Source organism: Sander vitreus, chromosome 2, assembly GCF_031162955.1.
Source record: "Sander vitreus isolate 19-12246 chromosome 2, sanVit1, whole genome shotgun sequence".
Taxonomy (NCBI): Eukaryota; Metazoa; Chordata; class Actinopteri; order Perciformes; family Percidae; genus Sander; species Sander vitreus.
In genome coordinates, this window is record NC_135856.1 from 19,630,760 (window position 1) to 19,650,996 (window position 20,237).

The window sequence follows — 20,237 nt, forward strand, 5'->3', positions numbered from 1 at the left end:
CTTAGCTGGTCCATTCAGCATATTTTCTATCGTCTGTTATTCCCAAGTCTCACAAAAGCAGGTTTCAAAGAAATGTATTGTACAACAGACACAAAGTACCTTTAAGCTTTTAGAAGACAATTTAGTAGGCTATATCGGCAGTTTCTCTTAACGTTTATGTGTTTCTCATGACAACCTACACTGAAGTAATGTTGACCATGGTTGAAACGTCCAACACAGCTGTGTTGTCCTTTTCAACATTAAACTAATAAATATAAATATATATATATATATATATATATATATATATATATATATATATATATATATATATATATATATATATATGCACATATGCTCACTTGTCATCAATGCTGTTCTGATAGTAGATGTGCAGCAGTTTGTCTTTGATCCAGCTGATCTTCAGGGCAGACTCTTTCCCGGCCTCATGGTGCAGACAGTATTTCTTAAAAAGCTGAGCAAGGCCCATCATGGCCTCCTTACGCACACGCCACTATAGGGGGAGGGAGAGGAGGGAAGAACAACCGATCAGGGAGGTAAGATTTAAATTCAGATGAGGACATTTTATTTACATTTATTGTACAAGTATGAAAAGAGCAACCTGGTGTTAAGGGAAATTCCTTACGGTTTGTGTGTCATAAGCAAATTAAAAATGTAAGACTCTGAATCAGGGCTCCAAAGTGCAACCAAAAATCTATAACGTGGGACTAAACATTTTGATTGGTCGCATCGGTGTGCCTGCAGGCGTGTTTCTGGTTGCAGCATTGGGTTCAGACAGAAGACTGAGGCCCTGCGTAGCGCTGTGTAGCACCCTGAAATGCTGTGAAAAACAAAATCCGATGTCCACATCCAAACCGTTATGCGACTTTGATAATAAAGTCCATTGTTCGATTGTTGTGAAATATATGGGTTCCTTGCGTCACTGTATATTAACGCCGACTCTCTTTAAATAACCAATGTCATAAGTCAGGTTCAGCAACAAATTAAGACTGCAAACAAGAACATTTCAAAACAAACCCTCAAAGCACTTTGCTACTTTTAATTGCAGTATGCAACAGACGGCTTTGTCAAGGCAGTTTTTGTCTGGAGCTTTTTACACTGATCAACCAGTGGCTGGGCCATTGTGCGCACACAGTCTTTGTGTGCGCACTAGTATTTGATTTTTTTAAATCACAAACACAGTCGGTCATTGAAGGCGCAGTGGATGATTGGTTAGTGCATCAAAAAACAAATCCCATGCAGACTTTTTAATTAATTAATTATTTTTTTCTAAAACAGTCATACGCCAGAAATCCGGCACCATACCGGAGTACTTTAAGCCCTGATGACAGAAAGAGCTTGGATTTGAAAGTAAAATAAATACATCCACCTGCTACTATGACTACCCACGTGAGAGTGCATATTTGTCTCACCCTCTTGTCTAAGGTCCTTTCCCGTACGAAGCCCAACAGCTGGTCGTTGACCAAGTTAAGGTCTTTCTTCCCGGCATTGATAATGGTGACAATGACATCATGACGGATGGCTTCCTCTGGGTCATGGGAGCGCACCTTCAAATACTCTGATTGGATAATAAGGAGAAAGAAATGTAACCACTTTTTGTTCAAAGCATAATTTAAAAGAAATGACTCAATTAGAAGAGAGAAGAGTGAAGAAGACAGTGAGTCAGAAAACAAACAAACCTGTCAGGTCTCTGGCCAGGTCTGGGTGGTTCATGAGGCAGTGGCTGGCAAACTTGACACACTCTAGCCTGACTGGAACGTGGATGTCATTGAACCTGGAGGAAAAAAATCCGTTATACAAAACTAAAACCATTTTATATATCTTTAGTACTGTATAACAAGTGCATCCCTTTTCTTTTAATTAATTAGTCTCTCCTGGTTGAACTGGATCAGCTTAAACATCACTTTGTGCGAGTGTGTCTGCATAGTGTTCACGTAACTCACCGTCCTAAGAAGCACTGCCACAGCGGTCTGTTCTGTGAGGCCAGCTCTGAGTCTTTGGCCCCAAACAACTTAGCTAGCAACCGTACAACAGCTAGACGCTCCTCGCCATCATTGCTCTGCAAACACAAGAAAAACATGTAAAATACAAAGTGCATTTTTCCTCCCAAAATAATTAGAATTTTACTCCTTTCCTGCTCTCGCTTTGTTCACACAGCATTCCGGGATGGGGAAAAAAACGTGGTCTGGTTTATTTCTTTAAACCAAATCACAATCGTCACTAAACTACAGCTAAGCACTGGGCAGAGCCACGGTGCCGCTGCAAAAAAGCCTCGGGAATTAACTTGGTGGAACATGTGCGTTTGAAAATAGTTTTAGTCGTGCAGGGAAAACTCAGATTTGACAGATAGTCTAGCTAGCTGTCTGAATATACAATGCAGAGATCTGAGGAGCAGTTAACCATATTCCCATATTAACCAACATTCCTCCAGAATCCACCGGAGTTTAGAATTCCAACACAAAGAAAGCGGACGGTACCGGACACCCGGCTGAAAAGAGTGAAATCCGGCGGCAACGGAGCAATCCCGGAAGTGGAACGTCGTGGATATAGACTAGCTCTCTCCTAATGCAAATAAGTAAGACAAACTGTCAACCATCTTGTGCTTTACCTGCACAATTATCCAATATTATACCAATACCAATATTTACCTCAAAATCTGTCTTAAAGGCCGCTCTTAAAAATAAAACATGTTTTTTGTATGTTCCTGCATTTGCTGTTCAAAAGCACAAGGGTCCTTGGTTGTCAATCACCAATATAACAGACCTGACAATGTGCATTATCTTACACTGAGAGGTAAAGCCGACCCAAGGTAAACAAGCTTTAAAATCTGGCCGTTTGTCCATTACCCCTTAATACTGCCCTACAAATAATTCAACAACAACACTACAAAGTTACACCACTCCTATAAAGTTGACACCGTCTATAGTTTGATCAATGTTAATGTTTTGAGCAAAGCATCAAGAGCATTAGTCCTCTGTGATCTGAGGTGAGATGTACAGTTAACATTTTGACTGTGTGTGTGTGTTGCGTTCACCTTAAGTTTGAATTCCAGCTGTGGCATGACAGAGGTAAGCAGCATAGGGTCGATAGCAAACAGTTCCTGGATGAGGTCAAATACGTGCTCTGATAGGTCACTGACTGATGACTTGCCCATCACTAAAACCTGATTGAAGAACTGAGGAAGGAAAAAAAAAAAAACACTGAGAGACAAATACTTCATTGAACAAGATGTACTGTAGATACATACAACAGCTTACGTAGACAGAGTCTGAGGACGAGAGTAAGAAAAACAAAAGTCTCAAACTGAAAATGAATAAGTGAGGCTCTACTCACGTTAGCAATGCACGTCTCGATGGTCTGGACAGTCCTCTTCAGCAGAGTCTTGGCAAGATCGTACGCTTGCTTGTTCAGATTCTGTTCCAAGGAAAGTAAAACACTGATTATTTAGTTTAACTGACAGTGAACATCAAATATTCACTAATACACAGAACTTCAAGCTAGTCCAATATGATGTCAGCTGACAGTGGTTGAGAAATATGCAAGGCTTGTATACTAAACTGTGCAAAATATATATTTCCTATGTGCACTTCTGTAAAATGTAACCATTAAGTCTGTCTACTTGCTATATCTTGCTTTTTTTACTGATGTTTCTTGTTATTGCACTATCCCCTTTGCTGCTGTAACACACCAAATGTCCCCGCTGTGAGACTAATAAAGCATTATCGGATTTAAAGGATCACTGATTTTAACCAAGAAGCTGTCCTAAATATTTACCATAATTTTGTAATATGGGTCCTCTTGTGGTGAGCACAGATCAGAATGTTTAGTTAATCCAGCATGTTTGTGCTGCAAATGATTATTTTATAATCTGATTTTAATCTAAAGCTTTGTCTGTTTTTCACCCATTATTTAATATTCAAAATAAATATGCAGATTTTATTTTTGAAAGATAAAATAAAAAATACAACACAGTTGCATAATTATATCTAAAGATCTTTCTAAACTGTACAAAATTAATACAAATAATGACATTATAACTAGATAATGTACATGAATGTGTTTGTGTGTCCTACCTTGTGTGCAGGAATGAGGTTAATGAGGATGGTATCCAGCAGCTCCTGTGTGACTCCGTCACCCTCCATGATGATGGAGCTCATCAGGTCTATCATGTGCATCTGCACCTTCTGGTTATGGCTGTTACTGTGGAGGAAGAGATGAAAATGAAAGAAAAACTGAAACAATAGATAAAAAAACAAAGAGTGATTACTCATTTTAACCCCTCAACACATGGTGTCAAAATGGGTCCTAGCAGTAACTGGGATTACATCTATCAGTCTGCATGTTTCTAGTGACGCGTCATAATACAGCCGTTAATTTCCCTGGCCGTCCGACCTGGGTGGGTGCTGGCTTATCTGCGTCAGAGGGATGGGGGTCAGCCTGAGGACATGTGACGGTGGAAAAAGGCTGCACGAGAGGATCAGCGTTTTCTGAGCTAATTGACATTTCTCCCTATCAAGTTTACGTTATGTTATGTCCGTGTCCTCAATGTATACCAAATGAACTGTCAAGTGAGTGGCAACGCCGTGGTACACCGAAGAGGAGCACGCTGGCTTCAGTCGGCGGTTAATAATTCAGTTCCTTGTTTTCAAATGTATGAGTAGGGCAGGGTACCGAATTCAATACTTTTTAGGCACCGACCGAATTGCCTCTAAAAGTATCGAGTATCGAAAAAATGCCTTGTCATTCATTACCCAATTTCAATACCTAAGGAGTAAATCTCATCAGCGTAAGTGAGCCAATAAGCATGCAGCATGCTTCTACCAAGATCTAATGTTTGTGATTGGCTGTCTAACGTTGCACATCGCAGAGGCAGGCAGGAAAAATTCTACGTTATGCACAAACAGGGCTCATGTAGTAGGAGCTGAAAAATAAAAAGATTTGTGCCACAATGTGTAATGCTGTACTTTCTTTTTGTTTTATTAAATTGGTATCGAAAAAAAGTATTGTTTAGGAATTTGTATCGAAGTCACGGTATTGATATCAGTACCGGTATCTGGTATAATCCTAGACGTAGCGAGAGCAATCAAGTTCCCAGGGTTGGTTTACCGTGACACTAGGTAAATGAAACATGCTAAAAAGGGAGTCAAAATGTAGCTTATCTAGACATGTTACAGATTCAAGTACATACATACATACATACATACATACATACATACAAGTACGACTATGCTGGAATATGAAAAACGTCTGATAAACAGTAATATTAAGGATTTTTAGAAGAAAAAACAATGTTCAGTTACAAGATATAGAGAGATATAACAGGGGCCTTACTTGATGACAGAGAAGAGTGTTTTGAAAAGCTGGATGAAGATCTCGTTGCAGTCCTCCAGTTCAAAGCATATGTTGTATGACTTCACCCACGCCAGGTTCTAGAGAAACATTAAAAACACAAGTTACTCCTTCATCAGCAGTTTGTTGTACTGTCCCTTGAACCACAACTAACAAAACACAAGTTTAGCCTCTCGTGGTGTCTACCACATAAACGCATTACCTCCAGCAGGTAGAAGTATCTGTTGAACTGAGGGCTCTTAGTGTCTTCCAGTCCCTTTAGCTGTCTGGTGATGAACAGGAAGATGTCCTAGAGACAAGACAGGAAAACACTTGTTTTTATGTTAGTAATGGGGAGTGCTTGAAAATAAATTCTGGCAAGACCCCAAAACAGCAGATTTGATTAGAAAAAGAAAAAATGACAAAGTTTATTACGATTCTACAATAACCAGTTAATAGCACTTTTTTTTCATTGGCTTGCCAAAAGCCAAATTAGCCTGAATGAACTGAAGACTTAATGACTTAGAGAGGCAGTCAGGGTTCTCTTTCTCAGATAGATATATATATATTATATATATAAAAAATGATATACCTTTATTTTGTAAAATAATAGAATTGCCATTCATTTTATTTTGCTCATGTTCGTGTTAGTCTACTAGTCTCGCGTTGCCAGACCGTAAGCCCAATTTATAGTCCCGTGTTAAATCGACAGCGTAGGTACGTGTAGATACGGACCCTACGCCGTACTCTATGCAGTATCCTGATGTGCACCTCTCAAAAAAAGGAACTGCACGTCGCGGCGACGCAGACCGCAACAACTGGGATTGGTCCGCTTGGCCGTGGCTTGGCAGCGTTGCATTTCCCCCTACTCATTTCCGGATTCTCCTTCTCCATAAACAACATGAAAAAAACAAACATGAGGGTTAACTTTTCCTGCTACAGCTTTCCGACTGTGGTGAGAAAGCACAGGGTAGACACTTTGTTTTTCCGTCTACACCTCTAGAGTTGGTACTCGCTCCGAAGCTATCCCGGTCACTCTCTTACTTGCTTTACCACACACTCCCTGCATACCAGTGTATCGCCGTGTGTACTTAGTCTATAGCAATCCCTGCCAAACGTTCCAGTTAGATAGTTAATGCCATAAACATATTCTTTGTAAATCTTTACAATCATTTGCAGAAAAAAAACAAAAACAAGCAGACCTGCCTTATTGCATGATTAAAATCTTCGTCAAAACTTGCCATGTTCAGCAAGTAACATTAGCTTGCTAGCGCGAAGGTTGTTCCTTTTTGTTTATTGTAGCGACTGGATTTTGTCACACAGATGGCAGCAGGGGAGTGGTAAAGCCAGACTTCCAGCTTGTCAAGCTTAGGCCGACAACAGACTGGCTGCGTCGCGTGAGCGCAGCGTTTCTGTTGCGTGGATTTTTTTATGTCTTTACACACCAGAAACGTGTCTGACGCGGCGCTGCTGCTGCTAGCCTCGTCTGTACACATGTATGTTTCCCATTGATAAAATTAAATACCATGTTAAACATAAACTGATTTGATTACAGCAAAGACAACGTCGGCAGTATTGACGGCAAAATAGGCTACAGAATATTTTGTTCTGTATTAACAGGTGCAATATTAGAAAATGGATTTCTCTTAATTTTTTTTTTTTAATTACATTTATATCTGCATTTATGTCAAAACCTAGAGACTTTCAAACATCAATATGTCATTTATTAATATGTATTTGTGTCAAAATGACACATATTTTCCTATTCTATTTTGCCTGGAAACGCTTCCAACACACTTGCGTGTTGCGTGAAAAATAGGCATCGGTTCTATTTCTAGCAGGCACGCGTTTCCGGCGCGGCAAGAGACGTGAGACGTGCGTGTCACGCAGGCAGTTTGCAAGCTCTAACCTGTTAACATGGGAGCCAAAATAAAAACGGACACGCCACGCAGCTGACATGCTCACGCCACGCATCCAGTCTGTCGCCGGCCTTATCCTGGCAATGTACTTTCGTTGAACCAGACTAGTCAGCTACAGCTCATTAAATCTGCAGACAATCATTTCAACTAGTGTTATGAGCAAAACTCAGACGCTTGGACTGCTTTTGAAAACTATTCCCTTGAGGATAGATGATAGAGGATTTCATACAGTAGGCTACCAAGGGTCAGTTCCTAACCTTGAGTTTGTCGTGGGAGGTGTAGGGGGCCTCGGGAGCATAGATCCTGAAGATGTCAGCCAGGCAGCAGGCCACCAGTAGCCTTACGTCTTTATTGGGGTTCCTGAGGAAGAATTCTGAGGCGAGGTGGAGCGCCAGGCCAAGATACTGCTGCTTCTCCTCTTCAGAGTCTTGGTCCATGTCCATGTAGGTTTTCACCACCATCTGTGAAACAGGACGACAAGGGAGGAGGAGGGTGAGAAGGGAACCATCCTGGGCATACCACAAATGAAACAAGTAAAGCAATTTGAAGGTTTGACAGTTCTGCAATAAGAAAATATGGACTGCTGCATCACAGCTTTTGTTTGCTTTGTCTTGTGTAATCTAGACCAGTGGTTCTCAAAGTGGGGTACGGGGACCCCTAGGGGTCCTTGAGGAGGTTCCCAGCAAAAAAGGGAAATCATTTATTTTCACTATAATTTCCTCCATAAGTAACACAATGACAGAATGTGTGACTATGTTGTTCACGGGTTTCATACACTTTCTGTAATTAAATCTCTAAAAGCAAAAATCCTATGAGATGCAGGAGCCGGGGACAAAATCTTCATCAAATGAAGCTCAGTGGTCTCATTTGTCAGTTTAGGGGTCCTTGACCTGAAAAGGTTATAAGGTGATAAACCACTAATCTAGACAATATCATTCATGGAGTGAAGTAGCCTATCTATGGAGCTGCTGCGGCAGAAGGTTTGGACAGCCTTTTTTCGTCTCCAGCATGAAATACTAAAATTTACACAGCAGCACTTTTAAGTGGGCGCACCTGCAAAATGCCATTCAGATATAGGCAAATAATGCTGGCTTTCATTACTGTAAGTAACTTTGTTTATATAACATCTTAGCACAAAACAGTACTAGCGACTAGGAGTTGCATGTTTGTCTGATGATGACCGACACAGTTGACCGTGATAAGCCACAGCACTAGGGCTGGGCGATAGGGAGAAAATCAAATATCACGATATTTTTTTACCAACCACCTGTATATCGATACCGCAACGATATTGTAGTGTTGACTATTGGTGCTTTCACAAAATATTAACACAATGAGAATTTTGATAAATAATCATCAGTAATTCTCTCTCTCTCTCTCTCTCTCTCTCTCAGACTTTTGCGTTTTTACCCTTTAGACGGTAACGCGACGGTGGAGCGTTTAAGATTTCCACTCTGGAGGGTGGTTTCACTTTTTGCGTTTTTAAGCCCCAAAAACGCTGTCGCTGTATAAACGAAAGGCACATCTGATAAAATATTTTGTTGTTTTCACCCGCGAGCGTCATCGTGTAAACAGGGCCTTAGACACTTTGTCATGTTCTCTGGCCTTCTCTTGCCCCTCGCTATTTTCTCTCTCTTCTTCCATTATGCAATCCCCGCCGTCTGCGTCACGTCACCTGTATACTAGTCTGGATCAACGGAAGTACTATTTCCAGGATAATTGCCTGAAAGGTCACGTGCCAGATGGCCCTCACCTTCTGCTCTCTGTGTGTTGCCACCCTGAATCTCGGTTCGCTTCGGGAAACAACAAGAAAAAACTTGGGGCTAGCAAGCTACACGCTAAAAATGGCAAGTTTTGAAGAAAATTTGGATCGTGCAACAAGGCAGGCCTGCTTGTTTCTTTCGGGGAATGATTTTAAAGATTTACAAAGTAAAAAATTATAAAATGTTTTTAATAATATAATGGGACATCTTGGGACCAATTGGAGAGGATTTCTGTGGACAAAGTACACACAGCCATAGACTGTTAAGAACAAATTACATACCATGTATCCAGCTCATTTAAATGTTATTGCATTGTGTAAACAGTTCCTCATTTAATATTGTATTTGGCGTTTTCTTTTGTCGGGTGCAAATGTTCCACCAAAACAAGTTCCTTCCCGAGACCATTTTGCAGAGCGGGACACACCGCACCGGTCCTAGTTGGGCTGACGGCCGACTTGGTGTGTCAGAGCCTTAAGGATCACCAAGGAAGTCGGGTGCAAACACTGGCATGTAGAGAAACTTAAAGTGCTCATATTATGCTTTTTCCCCTTTCCTTTATTGTGTTATATATTTTTTTTGTGCATGCAATAGGTTTACAAAGTGAAAAAGCCGAAAGTTCACCCCAAAGGGACTTACCATCTCCAACAGAAAACACTGTTCACAAACTGCTCCAAACAGCTCTATTGTAGTCCAGTCTTTGCGTCACTTTGTAACACACGTTATAATGCTCGTCTAGGCTAGCATGGCACTCCCTCATACTCTGCTTATGACTAGCTAGCAGTGCTGACCTAGGCACTGCGCATGTGCGACTCCCAACAAGGATGGAATAGATGTGTGATGCCTCACTCGGTAGCTAAAATGGAGAGCTCAACACAAAGGGTGAAAAGAGGAGCTGCAGCAATGTAGTACAACAAAATGTTGGTGTTTTTTGAAAATTAAACCATGCAAACAGATTCTGATATAACCTCTAAATACAATTATGAACCTGAAAATGAGCATAATATGAGCACTTTAAGCAATTATCCAGAGCACCTTATAATCCGTCCAAATTGTTACTTGGCCTGTCAAAGCTCGTTTGCTGGAAACGGCTGCATTTAGTTTTATGTGAATTGATAGATGAGAGCAGTGTGACTCAACCACACAGTATTTGTGCACCAGACACATCAAAATTAAGAGCAACAACAATGTAGCTTCAGAGCACACATGACCCTTTATCATTAAAGAGTTATTGAATTCAATGACAACGAGTTTGAGATCTTCTCAAGTGCTTACCCTTTTAAAGTAGGGACAATGCAAGGCAAGAAACATTCCCCTCGCTAGAGTTTATTCTTGTTGAAAATGACAGTTTCCCGGTGCTTATTGGGTTGACTTTTGATTTCCCTTTGCCCATTTGGATTTCAAACCTAGCAAGCAAATAGGCCGAAGGTTAAAATGACAGGAAATAAAATACAGTTTTTGTAGGTTTAACATGAACACAACTGTCTCAAGAGGTTGTATACACACCAATCTTATCAAACATCGTCGTTGTGGATAGGCAATAGGATACCATGCTTTAAACTATCACTTTCTCTATGAGAGTGATAAGTGAGTGCGAGTATATGAAAGAGGCGAAGCAGAGCAATGAAGCTCACTATACAGCTAGGCAGTCAGCAGGGTGGGGGATGGGCCAACAGCGCCAGCAGACTGCAGAGCACCACACTCACTCCTACCCTCCCACATTCTCAGCTGAGAACAGTCACAACCCAGCCGGTGAAGGCTCCTTACCCAGAATCAAGTGTGTGGAGTAGGTGTGCGTCTCTGCCCCTTAAATGTGTGTGTTATTTGGACAGAATATTGGCTCAGTCTGAAAATATATGTGACGTGTTTTTAAAGGTCTGCTGATGCAAAGTCTGAGACACCACAATAGCTGTGCTGTTTCTGCTTAATGTTTAACTGAAATAAAGCCACAATTTAACCCTGTAATGCATGAAAGCAGCTCTAATAAACTATAAGCAGATAACCATTTCATTCCCCAGGGAGTTAAAAACATCCCTTGTGACCCCCTTCATCCATTCAAACAGGTTAGCCGGGGTATTGAATCCTTCGGCTGTGTTCGTTCATTAGCACAGCATGAAAAAACAACCAGGTCTCCCATTCATTTCAATGTGACACACACACTGAAGTAGTGGTACAGTAGGCTTAGGCAAAACAAAACCATTCAAAAAAGTAGAGGCTTGCCTAACTTTTGTGATGATGTCATCTGGCAATGCAACTCGTTAGCAAATCAAATACGTGCCAGCACACATTCCTGGTGCATTATTTTGTTTACCTGGAGAGCTGCCCTATTTATTATTCAACGCCACAAGGGATACAATTGTTGCTGTGATAACTTTCCAGAATTGTTACTTTCTTTCTCACAATATATACTGCTGTGCAGAGTTTTGCTGAAGCTTCAAACTCACTGACCCGTTATTCAAATTGGCTTGTATTGTATTTCCTGATGTTACGGTTTCCAAAAGCAAATAAATGTGGTTTGACACTTTCATCTCTACAAAACACTGTCTGATTAAGCAGATGTGGTTGATTCCTCATCCTTCCCTTTCTGTACAGTGCTTTTTTTTGGATAGATCAATGAGTACATGACCAGTCTGCGCTGGAGAAAATACTTTGCCACTGGGTAGGCTCAGTTAGGCAGTCGCTTTCAAAACTATAAAGAGCCTTATTTGGAATGTGAGAGCTCTGATTGAGGGTGTTAATGCCTGAAACAATCTCTACAATTATATTATTTAGGGAGGAATGACAGCTACTCACTATACATTACTACCATGATCCATGACCCACAACAACAACAATATAACTATATATGTAGTATATATAATCTTTTATAAAAGGAAATGAAATGAATGATTGAAAACTGCATAAGGATGAAGCACTGCCAACACAAACAGCTAATCCTCCTGCACAATCATCCGAAGCCCCTTTCACACAGCCTGTTCAAGACGGGAATGTTGCACTGTTATTCCGCCTTGCCAATCTGTACATAAAGGTACACACATGGATTGGGGGAACAGGGTTGTTCTGCCATTAAGCAGGCAGCAGAGGTAGTAACAGAGCCGAATCAACGGCTGTGTAAATGGCAGGACTACACACACACACACACACTAGACGCCGACGCCGTTGTGTTAAACGTCACACTCTCTTTTGCTTCCAGAATGTCGGCATGCTATAAAATACCCCTTTCACACCAATGGCTCAATAAGGGTTATACCCAGGTCGACTGTGTGTTTGAATGGGGTAACCCTCCTCGATCTACTCGGCTTCGCGACCCGGTCGCCAGGTGGGTTTGATCAGGGTAGACTAGGGTCTATTTCAATGTGAATTGCTGGGGCGGGACAAATTATGTGACTGGTTGGAAAGGACAGTGGGCCGCCTATGTGCCTAAGTTTTCACCATAGACTGTATAAAACTAGAATTTTCACAGGCAGCTTCAACAGCAGATTCCCGAACAGTCCGCTGGCAGTGGGTGCCCGGATGTTCAGTAGTCTGTCGGCAAGACTGCCTGTAAAAACCCAGCGTTAGAAGGTAAACGTATGAAAATAAGTTGTGTTTAATTCTCTCGGCACCGCCGCTCTTACTACCCCTCTCTCGCACGGGACATCCCCAGACCGCAGTTTAGTGCGGCTGCGGCGGTCGTACAAATCTCTCTTTTTTAAAAATGAGTCGTGAAGCCAACAGCAAACCCAACTTTACTTTTAATGACATTAAACATTCTGCGTCCTAAAATAGTCAAAAATCAATAATAGAGTAACCTACTTCCTTGTCCAGCTGCTGCAATAAATATGCAAAGAAGAGAAATCACTCTGCATAAAATCCTCTGAGAAGTGTTTAATGGTTATTTATTTGTGCTTTGGAAAGTAATCACTGCGAAACGGTCATAAAATAAGCTTAATTGATCTCTCCCTACTGTACAATGAGAGATTCAATTAGCTACAAAACATTAGTTCTGCTGGTATAGAGATGGACTGGAGTATGTGATGTTCACTGAATACGACGTGAAAGCCCCGCCCATTTCTAGCACTTAAGGTAATTGTTATGCATTGGTCCCGGGTTAGGGCTGGGCGATAGGGAGAAAATCAGATATCACCATATTCTTGACCAAATACCTCAATATCGATATTGCGGCGATATTCTAGGGTTGACAATTGTTGCTTTAACAAAATATCTTCACACTTAGACTTTAGCTGAATAATCATCAGTAATGTGGACATAATGTCTAAGTGGGGAAAAAGCAAATAATAGAACAGCTAGAACAGTCTGGTAAATTCAGAAGATTACATCACTTTACTGTAACGCAGCCTTTAAAACCAGGAAAAGACAACACTTATGTCATATCACGATATCCAAAATTTAAGACGATATCTAGTCTCATATCACGATATCGATATAATATCGATATAATATCGATATATTGCCCAGCCCTATCCCAGGTTGACCCAGGTGATCTTTGAATTGTCATGACCAGAGGCCTATACGACGAAGCAAGATTTGGTGTTAACGAGGTAACTTCAGGTTCAACCCAGGGTTTTGTGCATCACGACGGTGAATCACTTGTTACCGGGCTAAATCGCCGTGGTAACTTATGCTGAACACCTAGCCTGCTCGGGAGCAGGTTATTTTGGAGATTAGAGATTAACCGGTGTAAAAGCGCCGCCTACCGACCAATCAATACTCGATTGATAACGGCGTCACTGTTCTTAAGAAGATCTGGTGGAGCTCGGTGGTCGGAGAGAGAGAGGTGCGCTCATAAAGGTTAAAACATTTAGAGACCGACAACCCCGTTAACATTCCCTGATGGGTATTTTTATGAATTACGTATAGGCTATTTGTCGGCTTCTTGAGCCGTGCGTTACCAATGCGACATCGGTTTGAATTATGTTTTTATATTTTGTGTTTGTTCTCACGATCACTTCCCACTGCCAGGGTTGCAACTGAAATAATAGGCTAAAGCAACGGCAGTTTATGGAAAACACAAGTGTAATTATGGTCAGATCTTGACTGATGGGGAAGTGACATTGATAAGCGTTGTGATTTATGCATTTACAGCGTTGGCTATTTTTTTGCCAGCTTTCCTTCCCGTTTTAGGAAGCAGCAACTGTATTGCGTTTTGCCTGTAAAACCGTGTTTGTGTTCTTCATATTTATGTAGAATTATAGTTTGCTCTTCTTATGTAAAATATGCAGCTCTGGTAGAGGTTTGTGTTTGGTCGTGCTGTGCAAACACCAGCTCTTTTATGTGAACTTGCACGTCGCTGATTGGGAAACCCTGTGTTGATTGAATTAGTTGTTAACCACCGTCGTGACACAGGTTATGCGGGACTGCGGTTGTTAGGTTAGGTGAAGCCGGGTAACTGAAATAAATCCAGGACATGTTGATCCTGCTTCGTAGTACAGGCCTCAGGAATATACCCATGTAGACTGGCTTGGATGAATTTCCAAAAGGAGGGTTAAACCCCGATCAGACAACCCTAGCCCAACCCTGGTAGGTGGTGTGAAAGAGGTATAAATCACACCCTAGAGCAGCATTATGCCAGCATAATGGCAGATCTTCTTTAAGGCAGTAGTTTCCTTACAGGGGTAGGAATCTTTGGGAATATTACAGAAAGGGGGGCATTTAGGGCTGCAGCTATTGATTATTTTAGTAATCGAGTGTTCTACGGATTATTCCATTGATTAATCGGATAAGAAATACTTTTGTTTAATTGAAGACCAATAATATACAATAGTTTGGTTTAATTTTCGGAAAAAGCTACATTTTTATTGCATACATTGCTTACAATATCATCTCTCAAAAAACTAAACATTAAGTGCAGTTAAGTGCCATATTACATTGTTTTTAAAGAAAACATTTTCTGAAATGCAATAACAACTTCAAACTAAGGCATACATTAAACATATATAAACATTACCTTAAGTTGTACAACTTAACTTTCAGAACTACAAGTTTCAACCTGAGACTGATCTGTATATATGTAAATATTAGTTATACTCAACCTATTTTCATTTATATATTTGATTACAATGCTACACAGCTCTGTTACACTTATGCTAGTAGATTGTTGATCAGCTGTTTCTCCGTGAAGAGAGTGCGAGAAAATGGTGCGCGACAATCAGCTGTTTTTCTGAAGGGATAGTCAACAAGTCGGCTCTTTAGATCAAATTGTGGTCACCACTACGTATTTTCTTGTCTTTGTTTTTGGTAGTTGTTGCGTTTGGTGTAGTTTCATCGTCCATACGACTGATTTACTTTTGTCAGTTCCAGTTCGTGGAATGGATGATTAAGTTAGACTAGATGTTTTCTGTTGAGATGCTGAAGCATTGACGTCGTGCTATTATTGTGGTAAGCTAGTTTGATTTTGCAGTAGACACACTGTACAGAGTTTTAATTACGTTTGAACTGATTCCAAACTTTGGACACTTTCTGTCTCTTCTCTTAGCCCCTCACTATTTACGCTCTCTTTCTTCATTTTGTAATCTGCGCCGTCAGTCTTCATGACGTGTCGCCAGCAGCTTCAGCCCGGTGTGCGACAGTAATAATCATCCGTGCTGAAACACCGTGAGTTATACAACGCTGGTAACATTGATTAAACGAAGCTTCGAGGCAAATCATTTCGCATCGAGGTTTTTTAGTAATCGAATTATTCGAGTTCCTCGAAGAATAGTTTCAGGAATCGCTTCCTTGCCATAAATATAGCCGTTTTTTTTAATTGTTTTTTTTACAATAAATTGGTGCCTAAAAATTTATCAGAATGCAGGAATTGAAGTCTTTTACGCTCAAAATTACCTGGGAAGGACCCCCCAGAACCCCCCTGCTTAATGTGTCCCCCCCCCAAAGGCCCATTTTGAGCCAGGATAAACCCTGAATACACCAATAACAAAGTTGTCTATTTACTTATTGAGCTCACAAATTTTCTGGTAAATACTTCGATACAAGACTTATTTGCTTCTTGAGTTGCATAATGACGTGCATTACATTAATTTGTATGGGGTGGGGGGCTAAATTAAAACTGTGACCAGCCTGGTGCAATATGAACCGTCTCCCTCCTTTTTGACCTACCACAGGCATTAAGGCCTATTTATGCTTCTGCGTTAAATCAACCCCGTAGCCTGACGTGCACCTCCCCAGAAATGTTGCGTTGAGGCGACGCAGACTGCAATAACTGTGATTGGTCCGTTGGCCGTGGCTTGGTAGCGTTGCATTTCCCCCCTACTCATTTCCGGGTTCTCCTTCTCCATAAACATGAAATCAAGGAGAGGGTCAAGTTTTCCTGCTACAGAATTTTGACCTTGGTCAGAAAGCACATGGGAGAGATACTTTGTTTCTCCCACTATCCCTCTAGAGACGGTACTTGCTCTGAAGCTAATCACCGTCACTCTGTCACTCGCTCTACCACACACACATGCTGGCCCTGCTATTCTTTTAAAGAGATCGACGAACACACAAGTATAAACTTCAGGCCACTTATGTAGGATACGGCGAAAGCTCTGCGTGAAGCCTCCACAGAAGCATTCATCTCGCTTTAGACCAAACTACAGAATGACTTATGATAGCGGCTGACTGTAGATGAAAGTGACTAAATAACCTTAACCGTATACAATACGCTGTCTACTGGCTAATGCTGCAGTACAACACAAATCTTAAATCTCTTCCATCAATTGGCTAATTGCACTTGCAATTAGTGTCAGCCTTTCCAACTCTCAGCAGTATACAGCAGAGGTTAAATGGATCTGTAAACCACTGTATTGCACAGTCAACAACCTGCCATTCAGCACATTTGTCCAGCTTGCCAAGGTCAAGGGTTGTGTGCTTTATGGTCACAATGCTACTCTATAAACAGTTATAGGATGTCAGGAAACCATTTCAGTATTACTATAGTAAACAATCTAATCAAATCTAATCTAAAGATAAAGAAGGGTCACAACAAGATCCCTATAAACACAGATGCCAACTTTGAAATTGCCAAATGTTTTAAGTGTGGGGGAAGGTGAGGGGTGGATATCAGGATGCCGTTTGAGAAAGTTCCTTAACGCATGGGTGTTAAACCTATCATCAATATTTTAATAATAAATGTATCATTGAAAACAATGAGAAAGGGGTCACTCGTAATGAACCTACATAGAATATTCACCTAAATCTGCAGCTCCCCTTAGCTTTACATGGCTTTATAGCAAGTTTAAGCTCATTGTTTAGCTGACGCAACTTTACTGTTTTGGTTAACTCACACAGCGTCGTTTTTGGCCGCAGTGGGCAGTGTTTTTTTTAGTGAAAAGCACTAAAAACCTACTCTACACTACCTGCACAGCAACGAGTCAGACATTTCCCTCAGGAGTTGGTAGAGACTAAAAACCTAGCTAAAGAAAGTAATTATTGGGCTTGATTTCCAAATTCATGTTAATGTTGCCCTGTAACTGCTGGATGTGTGTGTAACGGTTTGCTAAAAAGTCTGGCATGCCAACTTAAAAAGGTCACAACTTATTTCTGCTGCCTCCAAGTACCAAAAAAAAACATATACATTTAGTCCTTCTTTGAATAAGAAATGCAAATATAAAGGCTCTTTTTCTTCCCTAGCAGTAAATATAGCTTCAGGGTGCAGTTTACTTTTTTGTGTTGACATTTTGGGATCATCCCATATTTCCAGTTTTAAAGGGGACAAAAACAAATTGCTGATAAACTTGGAGACTTCAATACTTCTGAACAGTAGTAGTCACACTCAAGTTCAACAACATCATAATACTCCGGTAATGATAATATGCATACAATTGTTGTTCACAGACCAAACAACAACAAAAAGACTGGGAAAACAGCCAGCCATATAAGAAGAAGGGCCTCTTATGACTTAATATACAGTAGTTTACAAAGTTAGGAGGGTTTTGGCATTGTGTCAGGGGCTGTACACTGAGGTTTGGACTTGCACAAATTGTATACTACTGACAGCAAGAAACACAACAACATACCTTCAACCGTTTGACCATCTCATCGTTGCTGATTTTGTCCGTAATCTCCTTCACTCCGGGAGGATATATGATTTTTCCTTCCCCCGCCGGTTTCTGCTGTTGCGGGAACTCCATGCTTGTTGATGTATGGTCCACACGGTCTTCTACTGGCCTCTATGGGTCAGAAAACAAAAGTTCAACACAACCATGCTACCGCACTTACCAAAACCTCGTTTTAAGCACAGTTCTCATTTGCCAATCATCAATTTTGTCCGCTAAAATTGTCAACATCGTACCTGCATATTTAGCGATATTCTAATCCAGAAAACTTTGCAGAAAGAAAGCCAACATCAAACCAGCATTGTGCATAGTATTAGCTTGTATGCTAAAATACCCCAGCTAAACATCAGCTCCGTATTTTCCGTAAATTTCTCATCAAACATAGTATCGCTAAATAAACATACTCAACTGCTATACCGGTACCCTTACCGCTATTTGAACCGCTTAGCTAGCTAGTTGTTAGAAAATCACTTTAAAAACAACACGAGAGCAGCCAGTGTAGCTACGTCTACTGTCATACATGTTATCAAATTAGCTAGCTAGCTAGCTAGCTGCAGTGCAAACATCATTGGCTAGCGGCTAGCATTTTGCGGGAAGGAAGTAATGCTAGCAGCGAGTGGCTACTACACGTTAGCCTTGCTAGCTAACTTTGCTAGCCTAGGCCGCAAACTATTGAGGTACCATCACATCTCCAGCTACAGACAATCACCAGAGGAAGTGAAGTATCCTATCATCTCTGCCTGAAATAGCCGTGCTCATGGTCAGTTCAAGTGGTTTACAACAAATGCAACTACTTTGTGAAGTTTAAAAATCAAGCTAATTTACTTTACTGTCTTTTTTCAACTTCAACGCATCGCTCCGTACTGCCGCTAGTTTACAGGCGAAGAAGGGCTGCTACCGTCGCCCTGAGCCCTCCTCTCTCACCACCAACTTGCCCCCACAGATGATTTTTAAACACCCTAACAAATGCTAAATTAATATATTTCCAAATATACAACTACGACTAAAACAGCAGGATATTTGCCAAGCGTTTCCTCGTTTGTATTTACCTCTCAAGTGGGCCGTTTTAATTCATTAGTCTGACACAGGTTAGGTTTAGTTTTCGGCACAAAGCTCTCTGTCCGTTCAGTTAGTGCTGTCTGTGTGAAGGCTGGGTGTAGAGCGCCCCCCTCGGTCCCACAGGAGTACTGCAGCACCAAAATTCATGGCGGGAGTCAGAAACAAACAGCTCGCGCACTCAAATCACTTGCTGTCCTGCCCTTTACTTAAATATCTCCCGTACTTGTCAACATTGTTTTTGTTAATTAAATGTAATGACTGTGTTTGTATAAACCCCATGCATGATGCCATTTCCCCGTTTAGTTTTTTTGTGGCATGAAAACCATTGCAAATATACTAATATTAATCATTATATGATAATAGTAGTAGGCTAGTTGTTGCTAGTGCAATATTTTAAAAGATTGAATTGCTGTCAATACTTATTTCTGCTGCCAGTACGTTTAATGATATTGCTATTTCTTCATATCATTTATTATAACCACTACTGCTTCTACTAACTACTTGTGGGAGTATTCTGTTAACTTTATCTATAAAGTAATTAATTGTAAGAGCAGTGAGGGACACCTGGTGGTCAACTGGTTTTAACAATTAAAAAAGAAGTGGTTTAACTTTACATATTTCATATTGTAGTTCATGAATGCTGTTGAACAGGTGCTTTTGTTTAAATAGGTTGATTTTCTGCAAGGACCCTGACTAACTACTATTTTATCGTTTCAGTAACATCGGACATTATTATTTATTTGCGCGCATCAATGATAATAGGTTCTACCTGACCTGTAAAAGGGCAAATTCCTAAATCGTATCAGGTACAGATCATAGACTGTATAACATTTACAGTCTATGATACAGAAAAAAAGAAAATATCTCACAACCCCGAATTTGTAATTACAAAGAAATACAGTGGTATGTAATCGAGCATGTATTTAATTGTCAAAAAAGCACGACGTTGTATTTAAGAAAATTCATTGTCACAAAATTGTTCCTACAATGTGTCTAAGTAGTCAGAATTTCAAATTGATTTTAATTACAAAAACCTTACTGCAAATTGTTTGCAGTATACAAAGTGCATGTACATTCACTCCAGTACTGTACTTGTGGAGCTGGACCAGCCTTATAATCCACTACATTTCAGAGGGAAA

The 20,237-nt window shown here is 40.6% G+C and overlaps 1 protein-coding gene across 5 annotated transcripts in view; it reads right to left on the reverse strand.

Moving 5' to 3' along the window:
- The window catches only part of pds5a (PDS5 cohesin associated factor A), a 30,794-nt gene extending 11,595 nt beyond the window's left edge, over positions 1 to 19,199 (reverse strand). Inside the window, exons 1-12 of one of the 5 annotated variants that reach the window (XM_078260151.1) lie at positions 19,089 to 19,199; positions 18,001 to 18,153; positions 7,505 to 7,708; positions 5,552 to 5,638; positions 5,332 to 5,429; positions 4,074 to 4,200; positions 3,334 to 3,414; positions 3,035 to 3,175; positions 1,944 to 2,059; positions 1,680 to 1,774; positions 1,413 to 1,558; positions 342 to 493 (exon numbers count right to left, since the gene is read on the reverse strand). In XM_078260151.1, coding sequence (XP_078116277.1) covers positions 342 to 493; positions 1,413 to 1,558; positions 1,680 to 1,774; positions 1,944 to 2,059; positions 3,035 to 3,175; positions 3,334 to 3,414; positions 4,074 to 4,200; positions 5,332 to 5,429; positions 5,552 to 5,638; positions 7,505 to 7,708; positions 18,001 to 18,114 — 1,361 coding nt within the window. In that variant the 5' untranslated portion in view covers positions 18,115 to 18,153; positions 19,089 to 19,199. Of the gene's footprint in view, positions 1 to 341; positions 494 to 1,412; positions 1,559 to 1,679; positions 1,775 to 1,943; positions 2,060 to 3,034; positions 3,176 to 3,333; positions 3,415 to 4,073; positions 4,201 to 5,331; positions 5,430 to 5,551; positions 5,639 to 7,504; positions 7,709 to 18,000; positions 18,154 to 18,275; positions 18,546 to 18,864; positions 18,969 to 19,088 lie in introns of those variants that run through there. The other 4 variants (XM_078260160.1, XM_078260135.1, XM_078260143.1 and 1 more) reach the window with 4 other exon arrangements.
- Positions 19,200 to 20,237: the final 1,038 nt, after the last annotated feature.